The sequence below is a fragment of the Orcinus orca genome, chromosome 9 (assembly GCF_937001465.1).
Source record: "Orcinus orca chromosome 9, mOrcOrc1.1, whole genome shotgun sequence".
Taxonomy (NCBI): Eukaryota; Metazoa; Chordata; class Mammalia; order Artiodactyla; family Delphinidae; genus Orcinus; species Orcinus orca.
Window position 1 is genome coordinate 96,985,908 of NC_064567.1, and position 15,404 is coordinate 97,001,311.

Sequence of the window (15,404 nt, forward strand, 5' to 3'; positions counted from 1 at the left end):
AGGTTTGAGAACCCTCTGCAGGAGGTCAGGGATGGGGTGCGCTATGAATCGAGGGGTGCTGTGCACACAGGAAGGCTCGTGACCATCCTGTGTGAGCACTGAAGGTCACTCTGTCCTGGGAAAGTGATCTGGACACGATTGAGGGTGACCGAGCCACTTCCGGGGCTCAGGTGAGGGGCACAGGGCTCAGATGAGTGACGCAGGACTCAGGTGAGGGGCACAGGACTCAGGTGAGGGACACAGGACTCAGGTGAGAGGCACAGGACACAGGTGAGGAGCGCAAGACTCAGGTGAGGGGTACAGGGCTCAGGTGAGGGGCGCAGGACTCAGGTGAGGGACGCAGGACTCAGGTGAGGGGCGTAAGACTCAGGTGAGGAGTACAGGGCTCAGCTGAGAGGCACAGGACTCAGGTGAGGGGTGCAGGGCTCAGGTGAGGGACGCAGGACTCAGGTGAGGGGCACAGGACTCAGGTGAGGGACGCAGGACTCAGGTGAGGGGCGCAGGACTCAGGTGAGGGACAGAGGACTCAGGTGAGAGGCACAGGACACAGTTGAGGAGCGCAAGACTCAGGTGAGGGGTACAGGGCTCAGGTGAGGAGTGCAGGACTCAGGTGAGGGGCGCAGGACTCAGGTGAGGGGCGCAGGACTCAGGTGAGGGGTGTAGGACTCAGGTGAGGGGCGTAAGACTCAGGTGAGGAGTACAGGGCTCAGGTGAGGGATGCAGGACTCAGGTGAGGGGCGTAAGACTCAGGTGAGGAGTACAGGGCTCAGCTGAGGGGCGCAGGACTCAGGTGAGGGGCGCAGGACACAGGTGAGGAGTGCAGTGCTCAGGTGAGGGACGCAGGACTCAGGTGAGGGGCGCAGGACACAGGTGAGGAGTGCAAGACTCAGGTGAGGGGTACAGGGCTCAGGTGAGGGACGCAGGACTCAGGTGAGGGGCGTAAGACTCAGGTGAGGAGTACAGGGCTCAGCTGAGGGGCGCAGGACTCAGGTGAGGGGCACAGGACTCAGGTGAGGGGTGCAGGGCTCAGGTGAGGGGTACAGGACTCAGGTGAGGGGCACAGGACTCAGGTGAGGGGTGCAGGGCTCAGGTGAGGGGCATAGGGCTGAGGTGAGGGACGCGGGACACAGGTGAGGGGCACGGGACACAGGTGAGGTGCACAGGACACAGGTGGCCACAGTACTTATTCAGGATACAAGCAGGTCAGGGAGAGCTTCGGGTCTCGCTGTCCTGGTGCATCCACGGGCCAGTGCTCTCCAGGCCAGGATGCGGTGGCACCCATGTGATGTGGGAGCTGGGGATGGGTGTGGCACTGGCCAGGGGAGAGAAATGGGGCTCAGGGCAGGACAGGCAGGGCAGGGTGAGCTGACTTCTGGAGAAGGGGAGTGAGTGTGTGAGGGAAGGGCAGGTGTGAGAGGTTTGGGTGACCAGCTGGGGTCAACCTGGGGACATAGGAGCAGAGGGCAGGGCACCAAGGAGGAAGGCCTGCGAGGTGCTGCTGGGATGCAGGAGGTTGTGAGTCAGAGGAGGGAGCCTTGGTGCCATGAGTGGATGCCGCCCCACCCGTCATACAGAATTAAACAACAGCGTCAGCCATGGCTGCGGTTTGAGGGTGGGAAGGATGGCGAGGTCTGTACAAGGAGCAGCCCCTTGGGAGAAGTTTGGGTGGAGGAGGAGAGAGAAGAAGGTGAAAGGCAGAAGGGTAGGTCTGCAGGAGGGACCCCGGGGGCCAGTGGGTGACACTCATCAGGGTGGTACTGCCCCAGCTGGGTGATGTCCATGCATCTGCCCCGGGATTCGGGCATCGCTCTCGTTTCAGAGGCATTGGACGTAGTTGAGACCTGCGTGTTTTGGGACTGGGTTGCCGGTTCTGTTCTCTGCTGGGTCTGGTGAGCCGTAGGTCCTCAGCAAGTGGCCTGTGATCTCCCTGCCCCGTTAAGTTCGTGCTCCCCGCCCAAGAGGTAGGACGTGTGTGTCGGCTCACAGCGTTTCTCTTTGCTGCACGTCCACACAGATATTTCCAGGGCTGATTCTCTCAGATATAAAACCGGCCAAGAGGATGAAGTTCAAGACCGTGTGCTACCTGCTGGTGCAGCTCATGCACTGCCGGAAGATGTTCAAGGCTGAGATCCCTTTCTCCAATGTCATGACCTGCGAGGACGACGACAAGGTAGGCGGGCCCCACCCCCGTGTGCCGGCCCCGCAGGGAGTCCCTGTGTGTCTGTCCTCCCAGTGCAGTCCTGCTGCGGTCGCCTCCATTAGCCCTCGCCCTTCACCTCACACAGTCTTGTAAATGCTGTTCAGAGCTGGGTTGCTTTTGCTTTCCTGCAAAACACTTTTCATTACGTTGTGGGTTTTTTTTTGCAACTTGGCATTCCATGGATTTATCGGTAAATTCAAGCCACAGTCCCCCAGCCGTTGTTTAAATCTGTCCTCAGGATATCTGTACGTGTCAGATATTGTATCGCTGGTTCCGGAGCCCCCGACCTCCTCTGTCTGCACCCCGAGAGCCTCAACGTGGTGTCACCCCAGCCTTGCCCTTCACCTCCATGGAGAGCATCTCTGGCCATCCCCTCCCTCCCTCTCTGGCTCTCATATCAGAGGCCGCTCCTTCCTGGGTTAAGTCCCTCTAATTCGGGGTGCATAGCCTCCAGCACCTGACGGAGGTTCCTTTTGTGGGTGTTCCTGCAGGTGACCTGGGTGCAGGATTTTCCGTCTTTCTTCTTGGGTTGGTCAGAGTCACCTTGGTCTTTAGTCTGCTGGGATGGGGCGAGGCCTGGGGTGAAAGCCTGGAGCTGAGCGGAGGCAGCATTGTGGCTGGCGGGGGGATCCTTAGTGTCTGCTTCAACCACACAGGCATACTGTCTGTAACCCGGGGCCAGAGACCCTGATCCCTTCCCCCCCCAGGGAAGACCCCGGTCCTCTGGGGCAGGAGGGCCGCGTCCCGGCAGCCTGGGGTGAAGCCTGTGCTCCGCCACTTCGTCAGCAGCTTTGAGCGTCCTCCCCGCGTCCTCTTGTCATTGGCCCTCCAGCCCCTGCACTGACGGCTGTACCTCCTGAACATTCTGACTTTCACTATCACCTGTGTTCTTGGGTCTGCACATCCGTGACCGATTGCCTGTTTCCCGAGATTGCATTGCCGCTTCTGCACTCTCATTTTCTCCTCCGTGTGGGTTTTATGCCTTTAAAAGGAATTCCCTCATCACAGTTTTAGTGGCTTTTCAGGAGGAAGCAAAATCCTGCTGACTCTCGCTCGTGGTGCCTTATTCTAGAGGGATTTTCTTGTGATTTTGATGATGAGCTCTTGTTTGGGAAAACTTTATCTGGAGATGCCTAAGAGCTCTGTTGCTGGTGAATTCCCTCAAGAAGATGGGCCTTTCCTCTACTGGCCTTGCAGGAGGCTAAATGCCTGGCTTGTGGTTTTTAGATGTCCCAGGTGGTACGCAGCTAGGTCTAAGGCCAGCTGTCTTAGACCGACCCCACTGCGTGGTCTCTCCTGGTTGGTGTTTGCTGACGGAGCCTCTCAGGGTCTGGGGTTCAGCTGGAGGGCTTTGACCTCACTGCCCATCTTGCTTGGGCCCCTGGATTTCTGTGAGCCCCATGAAAGCTTGATGGTACCATTCCCTGGCCTGCATTCCTACTGTCCTGACGCTTCTGGCCTCTGGTCATTTTCCTTACTTTCTTGCCAGCTTAGTTGTACATTTCAAAGTATGTATGAGTTAATATATCTACCCAGAATTTGTAACAGGAGAACTCTCAGGCTTTCTTGTTAGCCAGATTGCCAAGGTAGAAACCCTGATTTAATCTCTGTCTTCTTCCCGCACTACCCCTGCCCCAACCCCCTTGATTCAACTTGACCCCGCCCCCCCAGGGATGGGACTGGGGGAGGGTTACGAGGTGCACAATTTAAATATGCGTCCAAAACTCAGTATCAGGATGTGCTTCCCTGGTGGCGCAGCGGTTAAGAATCTGTCTGCCAATGCAGGGGACACGGGTTCGAGCCCTGGTCCGGGAAGATCCCACATGCCGCGGAGCGCCTAAGCCCGTGCGCCACAACGACTGAGCCTGCGCTCTAGAGCCCGCGAGCCACAACCACTGAGCCCACGTGCCACAACTTCTGAAGCCCGTGTGCCTAGAGCCCGTGCTCCGCAACAAGAAGAGGCACCGCAACGAGAAGCCTGCGCACCGCAGCGAAGACCCAACACAGCCAAAGATAAATAAATAAAATAAATGAATTTATAAAACAAAACACCAAAAACCCCTCAGTATCAGGATAAGTAATAGTGCAATATTTTAAAAAATCAAATTAATCCAAAAGAATCTACAACGAATGAAAAATCAAATTTTAGTTGAAGCCTGGGCAGCGCAGAGCCGTCATCCTGGAGCCTGAGGCAAGGGCTGGTGTCCCCAGGACTCCTCAGGGGGCTTGGGGTGCGGAGAGGGGAGGGGACGCGTCATTCCTGCTGGATTGCCCAGGGTGGTGGGGTTAATAAGGCTTTTCCAGGCCAGAGCCTGCTGACCTGTGAAAGGAGCCTATGACCCCTGGATTCAGACTGTGTCTGATGAGCCTGCACAGCTAACATCAGCCTCTCCTTCGCTGGGGCCGGTGGCTCCTTGGTGTTCGCACTCGGACCACAGAGCGCCAGTAACACCCCCGCCCCAGCCATGGCTCCTTCGGTTGGGGAGGAATCGCACACCTGGGCTCAACGCCCAGGACAGGAGCTGTGCAGCTCCTCCCGTCCCTCCCATCCCAGGGGTTGGGGGAGGCAGACCTGCTGTGTGCAGGGCCCCTTCCCTCCCTCCTTTTCTTTTCTTTTTTTTTTTTTTTTTTTTTGCGGTACGCGGGCCTCTCACCGCCGTGGCCCCTCCCATAGCAGAGCACAGGCTCCGGACGCGCAGGCTCAGGGGCCATGGCTCACGGGCCCAGCCGCTCCACGGCATATGGGATCTTCCCCGGCCAGGGCACGAACCCGTGTCCCCCGCGTCGGCAGGCGGACTCTCAACCACGGCGCCACCAGGGAAGCCCCTTCCTTCCTTTTCTTCCAGCGTCAGGAGTCACGGTTGGATTCCTGGACTCCTCGTCCCCCGAGCCTCTCACCTCCCCAGCTTTGCAGCCCTCCCGCCTCCCTTGGGAGCATGCGTGGTGGTGTCCTGGGTTTCGTCCTTGGCGCCCTGTCCCCGCAGTCTCCCGCGGGTCTACCCTGTGTGCTCAGGGTCCCCATGCCCCTCTCCGACACACCCAACATCTCTGGTGCTTGGGACACCTCCGCCACTGCCTGGCTGGCTCCAACGGAGGAGACCGCAGCCCAGGCCTGCGCTCTGCTCTCAGGCGCCCTCTGCACCCAGCCCGCTTCTCTCTCCGTCACGCCGCCTCCTCCAGACTCTGACCCCTCGTCCGCAGGGCGCCCGATTCCGGCCTCGATGCCCCCTGGGCAGCCTCTATGGGCCCAGGCAGCTCCCCTGCTGGGGAGACAGAGAGCCTCCATGGGCAGGTGCCGCAGGCTGGGAGCCGAGCTGGGAGCCCGGGCCTCTGCTGCCCTGCTCTGTGCCCTTTCATTGCCACCTGCCCCCCGCGATTAGTGAAAACGAGGATGGGGAAGGTAGAGGGCTGGCACCGTGGGGGGGGGGGGGCATCAGAGGATGAAGACAGGGCAGGCGGCCTGAGGGGGGGTCCATGGTGGTCCTGGAACAATGGGGTGGAGAGGCTGTGCACGGGCGGGGCCGGCCACCAGTGGGGACATTTGGGGAGGATGACATGAGTGCCCCGTCCGGTGACCCCCGAGCAGAGCAGCCCCTGCCCTGCAGCCGTTCTCCCCGGCGGGTCTCAGATCCTGCATCTGCTTTAGGATGAGGTCTGCCTCATCGTTCCTGTTCCTGTCTTCCGTTTACTTTATCCGCACCTTGAGCCTGACCGAGGGGGCCTTGGAGATGGAGCTGGGGAAGCCGGCGGGATCAGGGCAGTGGGTTCCACTGTCGCCTGTGCCTATGTGCCGAGTTTGTGAGACATTGTGTCCCAGGTTCTGGGGGGTGACTCAGATGTACGTGGTCAGCCTCAGACCACAGTGCACCTGGAGTTCCCGTGTTCCTAGCCTCTCCTGGGTCAGCGGTGTGGGAGCCCAGGGCGAATCGGCCGCTAGGTGGCGATACCGTGCACGCACCTCCGGCCAGGGACCTGGGCTTCGGGGTTTGGTGTCAGGGCTCCAGCACAGCTTTAGGGTACTTCACGTCCAAGGTACTTCTCTCCAGTAAATCCAACCCCCGCATGCTTACGCTTGTCTGTTTCTTCCTTCAGTATTCCTTTCTGATTATAAAAGAAATTTATTGTGGAAAATATAGAAAAATACAAAAATGCACAAAGAAGATGAAAAGCATTCATCTACAATCCGATCACCCTCAACCAACCTATCGTCAACATTTTCGTCCTTCTAGCTTCTTAGATGTGTGTATATTTATAAATTTCTACATAGAATTGATGGGATGATATACAATCAGTTTGCTGTTTGTTACTTTTTTTTCACTTGCCAGTGTATCATAAGGGTTTCTTTATATTATTGACTCTTCCTCAAAAATAGGGTTCTCTAATCATTGTGTAGATTTCCAGCCTAGGGAGAGACCGTTTACTTACTCAACTTCCACTCGACTTCCATTGATATTTAGGTCATTTCTGCTTTTATTGTTTTTTTTGGTTTTTTTTTTAAGCAAAGTCAATGATTCACAGCATTTTTTTGCTCACGAAAGTGCACTTACATCTCTGATCATTTTGTAAAATGGATTTCTCTGAGTTGAGTATCTGCGAGCGTGGGTGTGTAGCTGGTTAGAGATTGTAGCACCAGTATTACCTATAGCAGCAGGTGGGAGCCAAGCCTCCCCCTCCCCGGCCAGCGTGGGGAGACGCTCTCTATGGAGTCCCCTAATACTGCCAGTAGATTTGCCCCTTCCAGAGTGTACACCAGGAGGCTTCCAGTTCTCTCTCCCCTTTTAAAAAATGCCGCCTCTCTCCTTCTCTTCAGATTTAAAATTACCTAAGCATATTTATTTTAAAATACAAAAGTAACATGTACCCGTGATACAGAAAGTCCAATCCCCCGAACTGTTTACCATTTTGTGTTTTTTCTTCCCCCCCAGAAAAACCTGGCTATGTGCTAGAAGGTTAATGCCAATAAGACTTGACCTATTTAACTGTCCCAACGCCCTGTCTTTTCACTCAGTGACAGACCTTGGAGATCCTGGAGTTTCATACCAGGGGGCCTCCACCTGCAGACAGACTTGTTTCCCGGTGCCTTGCTGATGCGTGGGAACATGATTTCCAGATTTCTTCTCTTGGCCATCGGTGCTGAGAACATCCTTAAATAAAAAAAACTTTTTATACATCTTAGTGAACTTTACAAGGATAGCCTGGAGTAACTTCTTTGTAGTGAAATCACTGCGTTAAATGGTGCATGTATTTTAATTTGTGATCGCTGTTGCCAAATTGTTCTCTCCATGTTTTCCGCACTCACTCTTGTGACAGCTTCCCCAGCACGGCCTCAGCACAGTTTAAGCATTGTTCATTGCTTCATGCCGCGTCTCCCTTCCTGATCTGTTTCAAGGTCTGCAGAGGGCCTTTCCTACCCTGTTTCCCAGTTTTTGTTTTAAAGATGGCTCGGAATATTTTAGAAACATAGTTTCCACCATTTCTGCTTGAATTTGATGAAGATCAAATTCTAGCTTATGTTTGGTCCATACTTATTGAAACTGATTGTAATAACTTTTTTACTTCCCTTGGGTTTCCTTGATATACAGTGGTATCACTTTTAAATAGTGATAATTTTTGTTTCTTTTTTTACATCCTTTATTCAATGATAGTGATGAGTGGCATTCTTTTTTTTTATTCTGGCTTTAATTAGTTAAAACAAATAGAGTTTTCTTATTAATTGTGATGCTTTTGGTAAGAACTAGTAATGGGTGCCCAATGATCTCAAGAAAGTAGCCCTGTGAGTGAGTGTTTGCACTTGTTAAAATGAGAAGTAGATATTGAATTTTAGCAAATAGTGTTCGGTATCTATTGAGATGATCATTCTGGTGGCTTTTCTTCTCTGACTCTTACAGGGTAAATGGTATTACAGGCTCCTGCAAGGTTTCTTTAACATCTAATAGCTTTTTACTTGCTTTCTGTCCCCACCGAATCAGGATGCCCCAGGTATAAGCACTGCAAGGGACAGCGGTTGGCTCCCCTCTCTGTCACCACAGTGATGTGTGTGCCACTCTTTTGTCACTGGCTTTTAGTTGTCGCAAGAGGACACTCTGACCCCTGAGGTGACAGGCTGACCTGAGGTGGATCTATATGTCCATCAGCCCCAGACAAACCAGACCAGAGCACAGTCGCCATTGGCCACTTACCTTCTGAGCTGAAGGTCACTTACCGTGGTCGAGACCCAGGCCAGGTCTGCCCACCTGGGAACAACCTGCACTGGCATCCGGAAAGCTGCTGGACAGAGCAGAGACACTTGCTGAGCTGGATCTGGGCACGGTGTTCTCGTTGCTTAGGCCTCAGGAAAGACTTCACGCCTCAGGACGGTTTCCAGGGGCTCGTAGGATTTCTCGTCTGAGATCACCCGACGGAGCCCTCCCTCATGGCCCCGCTCGAGAGCTCTGTGCTTTCAGCTGCTGCCTCCCCTCCTGGCCAGTTTTGGTTCAGCCCTTATGCTGGCCCTTGTCTGTCAAAACTCCAGTGGGTTCCAGTAAGAGGTTCTGCTCTTCCTTGCTCCCCGACAGCCCATGTCCTTGAAGTGGATTAAACCCCGAGCTGTCATCCATGACGATCCAGCCAACACAACCATTACCATTGTCCCCCGGGGAGCAAGGGGGCATCGTGTAGATCCTAACACGTTCATAGTTGAAGGTAAGGTGGCAACTTGACAGCCCACTTCACAGTTTAGATGAAATGGACAAATTCCTGGTAAAACTCAAAAGGGCAAAAAGACCCAGGCAAAAGTGGAAATGTGAATACTCCTTTGTCTGTTAGGAACTCAAGTCTTACTAAATTGCTTCCCAGGAGGAAACTCCCAGCCCGTACGGCTCTGACGGTGGGTTCTCCTGGTCATTGAAGGAGTTCTAGTGCCCCCTCATATACGGACTCTTGCAGAGAAGAGGAAGGAGAGAACTTTGCAGCTGATTCAAGGAGACGGTGGATACCCCCTGATGAGGACGCCCCTTGGGAGGCATGAGCCTGGCCCCTGCCCCTGCTCTGGGAGAGGTTCAAACAAGGAATTCTTTGTGGAAAAGGGTGGAGAAAAGCCGCCAGTTCTTAGGCTGATGAGTCATTTCTAGAAAGTCGTCTATGAAGTGATAGCATCAAGCCCCTGGGCTGTCCCTGTCCCTTCAGTAGATGAGGGTGGATGGCAGGCCGCTCATTGGGCCCTGTGGGGAGCTGGATATGTGAGGGGACTGGGTAAGACCTGGGGCAGAGCAGCCGCCTGCTGCCTGCTCCCCAGAGGGGCTGATGCTGGGCAGAGACCGTTTCTCAAACCATGGCCTTCCTGGGGTGTCAGGTGTGAAAGGAGACCTGAGACGCAGCTCTGTGCTTTGCAGGCTTGGGGACACTTTTACTGATCTCAGCTGCTCATATGCTTCAGGAAGTTGGGTGCCCAAGCTCAGCCCCAGGAAGTGCATGCCTGCCCAGTCTACCCCAGGCCAGGGTTTCAGCTCCATGCTGTGGGAATGCCCCATCTTCCCTGTCCCCCAGTTCACCACCCTGTCTTCTTGTAACTACCACACCCCATGGCAGGTAGAGGGCAGATTGGGATTGGAGGAGCAGACGGGTCATAGCGTCCAGGAATGCCGCTTCAGAGATGTGTGCTTTCGGAGGTAGTGCTCCGAGGAGTGGGTTTCAGGGCATGTGAAGAAAACCTCAATCATGGTGGCGTGAACAAAATAGAGGTGAGTTTTCTCATGGATAAACTAAATCCAGAGAGCAGGCAGTTCAAGGCTAATGTGGTAGCTTCACAAGCATCTTGACCAGACCCTTTCTCTTTCATTATTCTGGCTTGGCTGCTCTGCCACCTCATGGCCCAAGATAAATGCTGGGGCTCCAGTCATTGCATCTGCATTCCAGCCAGCAGAAACAAGGCAGAGCTGGCAAAAGGCATATCTCTCTCCTCTTGAGGATGCTCCCTAGCAACACTTCTGCGTATAGCTCATTGGCCGGAACTCAGCCACACAGCTGCACCAAGCTGACAGGGGAAGGGGAGAAAGGCAGTGCATTGGCTGAGACCAATGCCTTTATAGAACTTGGGTTCTGTGACCAAGGGGGTATGAATGTCGGGGAGACTGCCAGCAGTCTCTGCCACGCACTTGCATCTGAGACCCTGACATCGGTGGGTCCATGGAAATGTGCTGGTGTGGATTGAGACCCAGTCGCTTTCTTAGTGGCAGTGATACAGAACATTTCCATCACCACCAAGGTCTCGCCCCGCTCGTGGTCACACCTTCTCCCTCCTCACAGCCATCCTTAACCCTGGATCCCACTAATCTGTTCTCCATCCCTATAACTGTCACTTGAGAATGTTGTATAAACGGAATCACACAGTGTGTGACCCTTTGAACTTGGCCTTTCTTATGCTCAGCTCTATGCTTGGGTCCTTCCACGTTGTTGCTGGGATCAATAGCTCCTTCCTTTCCGTGGCTGGCTGGTATGCTGGGTTGGAATGGATCACCTTTGTTTAACCACTCACCTGTTGAAGGGCATTTTGGTTGTGTCCAATTTTGACTATTACAAATAAAACTACTATAAGGTACAGATTTTTTACGTGGACATAAATTTTCATTATTTTTGGATCGATGCCGAGGTGTGCCATTGATGGGTCATATTTGGTTTTGCTTTTTGTTTTGTTTTTTTAAGAAACCAGCAAACTGTCTTCCAGAGTGACTGTACCATTTCACATTCCCATCAGCAACATATGCGTGATCCAGTCTCTCTGCATCCTTGCCAGCGCTTGGTCCTGTCATCACTTTTTTTAAAATATATTATTGTTCTAATAAGTGTGCGGTGATATCTCCTTGTGATTTTATTTTGTATTTCCCTGATGGCTAACGATGTCAAACGTCTTTTCAAGTGCTTATTTTCTTTTTTGTGTGTGTGCTTTTTTGTTCTTAACAACTTTTATTACCAAAAGATGCATGTTCCCTATTAAAATTTCTAGCTGCATACTGATCTAGGAGCGTTCTCTCAATGGAAAGAGTCTTTATTCTGACTTTTATCTTTCTGACATTGTAAGAAGATTTTAATATCACTGATTTATTATTCCCCTCTGCTGGCTGGTGAGCTTTTATGTTTTCAGCCAAACTGTCTGTACAGCATTTCATCTACAGATCTTTACACGTGTGCAAAGATACAACAAACAAAGCACAGGGGAGAATTGTGACAGTAAATTTCCAAATGGTCCTCACAAAGCTACTTTCATGTCCCCCCAAATTTGAGGGGAGTAAGAAAAACTAAAATACAAAGTATTAGTTATGAAATTAAAGAGATACTTCATACTGTAAAGTAGATACAGGCTAGCTCTGCAAGGGAATGACATCTAATCCACTTTTAAAAAGAAATAAAAAAGGGCTTCCCTGGTGGCGCAGTGGTTGAGAGTCCGCCTGCCAATGCAGGGGATGCGGGTTCGTGCCCTGGTCCGGGAAGATCCCACATGCCGTGGAGCGGCTGGGCCCGTGAGCCATGGCCGCTGAGCCTGCGCGTCCGGAGCCTGTGCTCCGCAACGGGAGAGGCCACAACAGTGAGAGGCCCGTGTACTGCAAAAAAAAAAAAAAAAAAGAAATAAAAATATGTGTTTATGTATTTCAAGATTTAATCCCTCATATAAAATGCTATGCTTTAATATTGATCGAAAAGCGAGTGCTTATATTTCTATCCATGTGTTTTTTTGGCCACGCTGCCCAGCTTGTGGGATCTCAGTTCCCTGATGAAAGCCCAGAATCCTAACCACTAGGCCTCCAGGGAGCTCTTTGTATGTTCTCTTCTTTGGTGAAATGCCCCTTGTGTCTATTGTCTGCTTTCTAACTGGATTTTATATTTTCATGTTTTGTAATATGATCCATTCTGAGTTAATTCTTTTTATAAAGTGTGAGGTTTGAGTTAAGTTCATTTTTTTTGCTAATGGATCTCCAATGGTTCCAGCACTATTTGTTTAAAAGCTTTGCTTCTACCATTGAATTGCTTTTGCACTTTTGTCAAAAATCAGTTGACCATACTTGTGTGAAGCTATTTCTGGCTCTCTGTTCTGTGCCATTGATCTATGTGTCTGTCCTTCTGCCAAAACCATATTGTCTTGATTGATATAGTTATATAGTGAGTCTTAAAATCAGTAGAGCAATTCCTCTCACTTTATTCTTTTTAAGAAAAATGAGCTATTCTAATCCCTTTGCTATTCCATTTAATATTTAGAATAAGCTTGTCTAGCTACAAAAAAAAAGAATATCCTGCTAGGATTTGACAGGAATTGACAGTGCGGGGAGGATTGACATTTTCACTATGTTGAGTCTTCTTATCCATGAGCATGGTATGTCTGTCCATTTATTGAGATCTTCTTTGATTTCTTTCACTGGCATTGTGTAGTCTTCAGCATACAAGTTCTGTATGTGTTGTTAGATTTACACCTAGTATTTCATTTTCTCAGTGATTATAAATGGTACAGTATTTTAGTTTTGGTCTTCAAACGCTCATAGCTAGTATAAAGAAATATGGTTGATTTTTTATGTTTATCTTTTATCCTATGACCTTGTGGAACTCACTTATTTGTTCTAGGATTTTTTTTCCTCCCACTGGGGTTTTCTGTGTAGACTATCATGTCTGTTTCTATCATGTCTGCAAATAGGGACAGTTTCATTTCTTTCTTTCCAATCTGTTTTCCTTTGATTTGCCTTCCTTGCCTTATGGCACTGGTTGGGGACACTGTATTGTATTCAAGGTGAGGGTGAGCCAGAAATCTCTGCCTTACTGCATGCAGATGGTAGAGGGAAAACCTTTTACCTTTGAGTGTGATGTTAGCTGTAGGTGTTCTGGAGATGTGCTTCATCAAGTTGGGGAAGTTCCCCTCCATTCCTAGTTTTCTGATCATTTTTATCATGAGTGGATATTGAATTTTGTCAAAGGATTTTTTCTGTATCAGTTGATGTGACCATGAGGTTTTCCATGTGCTGGTTAATATGGTGTTAATACGATGGATTGCATGGAGGTTCAAATATTTAAACAGCCTTGCATATCTAGTAAAGGTCATGGTGTAGGCCTCTACTTATATATTGCTGAATCCTATTTGCTAATGTTTTGCTAAGGATTTTTGCATCAATATTCATGAGGGATGTGACCTCAAAAGTGGTTTTCCTTTTTTTAATACTGTCTTAGTCTGGTTTTGGTATCAGTATAATACTGACTTTATTATTTATATAAATTTATTTATTTTATTTGTATTTATTTTTGGCTGCGTTGGGTCTTCATTGCTGCCCGTGGGCCTTCTGTAGTTGCAGCGAGCCAGGACTACTCTTTGTTGCGGTGTGCGGGCTTCTCATTGCGGCAGCTTCTCTTGTCGCGGAGCATGGGCTCTAGGGGTGTGGGCTTCAGTAGTTGTGGCATGTGGGCTCAGTAGTTGTGGTTTGCAGGCTCTAGAGCGCAGGCTCAGTAGTTGTGGCGCACGGGCATGTGGGATCTTCCTGGACCAGGGCTTGAACCCGTGTCCCTGGCACTGGCAGGTGGATTCTTAACCACTGTGCCACCAGGGAAGCCCCTAATACTGACTTTATAAAGTGATTTGGGAAGTGTTGACTTCTATTTTCTGGAAGAGATTATATAAAATTGATGTTAATTCTTATTTAAATGTTTGGTAGAATTCACGGTGAAACCATCTCAGCCTGGAGACTACTTTTGCATGAATTTTAAAATTATGAAGTAAATTTCTTTAGCCATTATAGGGCTTTTCTAGTTATCTTTCCTGTTGGGTGAGTTCTGGTAGTTTGTATGTTTCAAGGAGTAGGTAATTGATCTAAGTTGTCAAATTTATATGTGAACTATTGTTCATAGTATTTCCTTATATCCTCTTGATGTCTCCAGGGTCTGTAGTAAAATTATATTTCTTTCCTGAATTTGTTAGTGTCTTTCTTTCTTTTTCTTTGTCATGCTTGCTAGATATCTGTTGATTTTATTGACATTTTCAAAGAACCAGTTTCATTGCTTTGTGCTGGGCATTGTCCACTGCACGTGAGCGGGGTCCCTTAACCCTCCACATGGTACCACCGCACAGGTGCCATGTAACCCCACTTACAACACCAAGGATGAGATAACTCACCTGGGATCTTGCTGCCAGCAGGTGGCTGAGGCGAGATTGCATCTCAGATCCCCAAACCCGGCCCCCCAGACTCTGCAGTGGGCGAGGACCCAGGAGGAGGGAGCATAAGAGCTCTTTTCTTTAATAAGTGGAGAATTTGACACTATCCCTTCCTTTCTTTCCGTGACGGGCAGCGGAGGGCATTGAGAACAGCCTCAGAAAAACTCAGAAACCGCTCGTCTTTCTCTACAAATGTTGTCCACACCACCCCTGGGACACGCGTCAACAGGTACATCAGCCGCCTCCTGGAAGCCCGCCAGATGGAGCTGGAGATGGCGGACCTGAACTTCTTCACCCTGAAGTACAAGCAGGCTGAGCGAGAGCGAAAGGTGAGTGCCGGGGCGGGGGGGGGCTCTGGGGGGGCTGGGAGTGAACGTGGGTGGCCCTTCTCGCTGTAGTTCTAGGCATCCCTGGCGCCCTCGGGAAGACCTTGGCGTCTCCAGGAAGCTGGGCAGCTGACGGTCCTTTTCTGTGTCTTCTAGTATCACCAGCTTCAGGACGAGTATTTCACCAGCGCCGTCATTCTGGCCCTCATCCTGGCCGCCTTATTCGGCCTTGTCTACCTTCTAATAATCCCGCAGTAAGTACTGTTCTGGGTCCATCAGTCAGAGGAGAAGGTCACCAGGAGTCCTTTTCTTTTCAAGTTCAGGTTCGACTCCCGCGGTCACACTCCTGTGGTGCCCTGGCCTTTGGGGACGGCCTGAGCCACACACCAGTTCTCCATTTACCGGAGGAACTAGCTGAGCACGCCTGATGGCAAACGTGTGGAACGCTCACTCGCAGTTTTTAATTTTAAATGTGCTCAGTTCTCAGACACCGTATATTTTCAGTGACTCTGTCCACGCCACATGCGCCACTGACCTCATGACAGCGTCTGCAGCAGGAGACAAACAGGGCACCAAATGGGCACCCTGGTGTCTAGGTGCTTCTCATTTTCAGAAACGTTAAAATGAGGAAAAGTAGGCTTTGGAAAGGAACAAAAGCATAATGATTTTGATAACATTTAGTCATTGTCCCGAGTGGAGCAATTCTGTGAGTTTCCAG

The 15,404-nt window shown here is 50.7% G+C and overlaps 1 protein-coding gene across 3 annotated transcripts in view; it reads left to right on the forward strand.

Annotated features, from left to right (window-relative positions):
- ADCY1 (adenylate cyclase 1) overlaps positions 1–15,404 on the forward strand; it is a 125,781-nt gene that overhangs the window by 71,102 nt on the left and 39,275 nt on the right. For 2 of the 3 annotated variants that reach the window (XR_007479120.1, XM_012537851.3), the window contains exons 8-10: positions 2,015–2,170; positions 14,495–14,689; positions 14,843–14,940. Coding sequence is in view for 2 of the 3 variants with exons in the window: in XM_012537851.3 (XP_012393305.2) it covers positions 2,015–2,170; positions 14,495–14,689; positions 14,843–14,940 (449 nt within the window). In the remaining variant the exon portion in view is untranslated. Of the gene's footprint in view, positions 1–2,014; positions 2,171–7,208; positions 7,313–14,494; positions 14,690–14,842; positions 14,941–15,404 lie in introns of those variants that run through there. The other variant, XM_049714660.1, reaches the window with a different exon arrangement.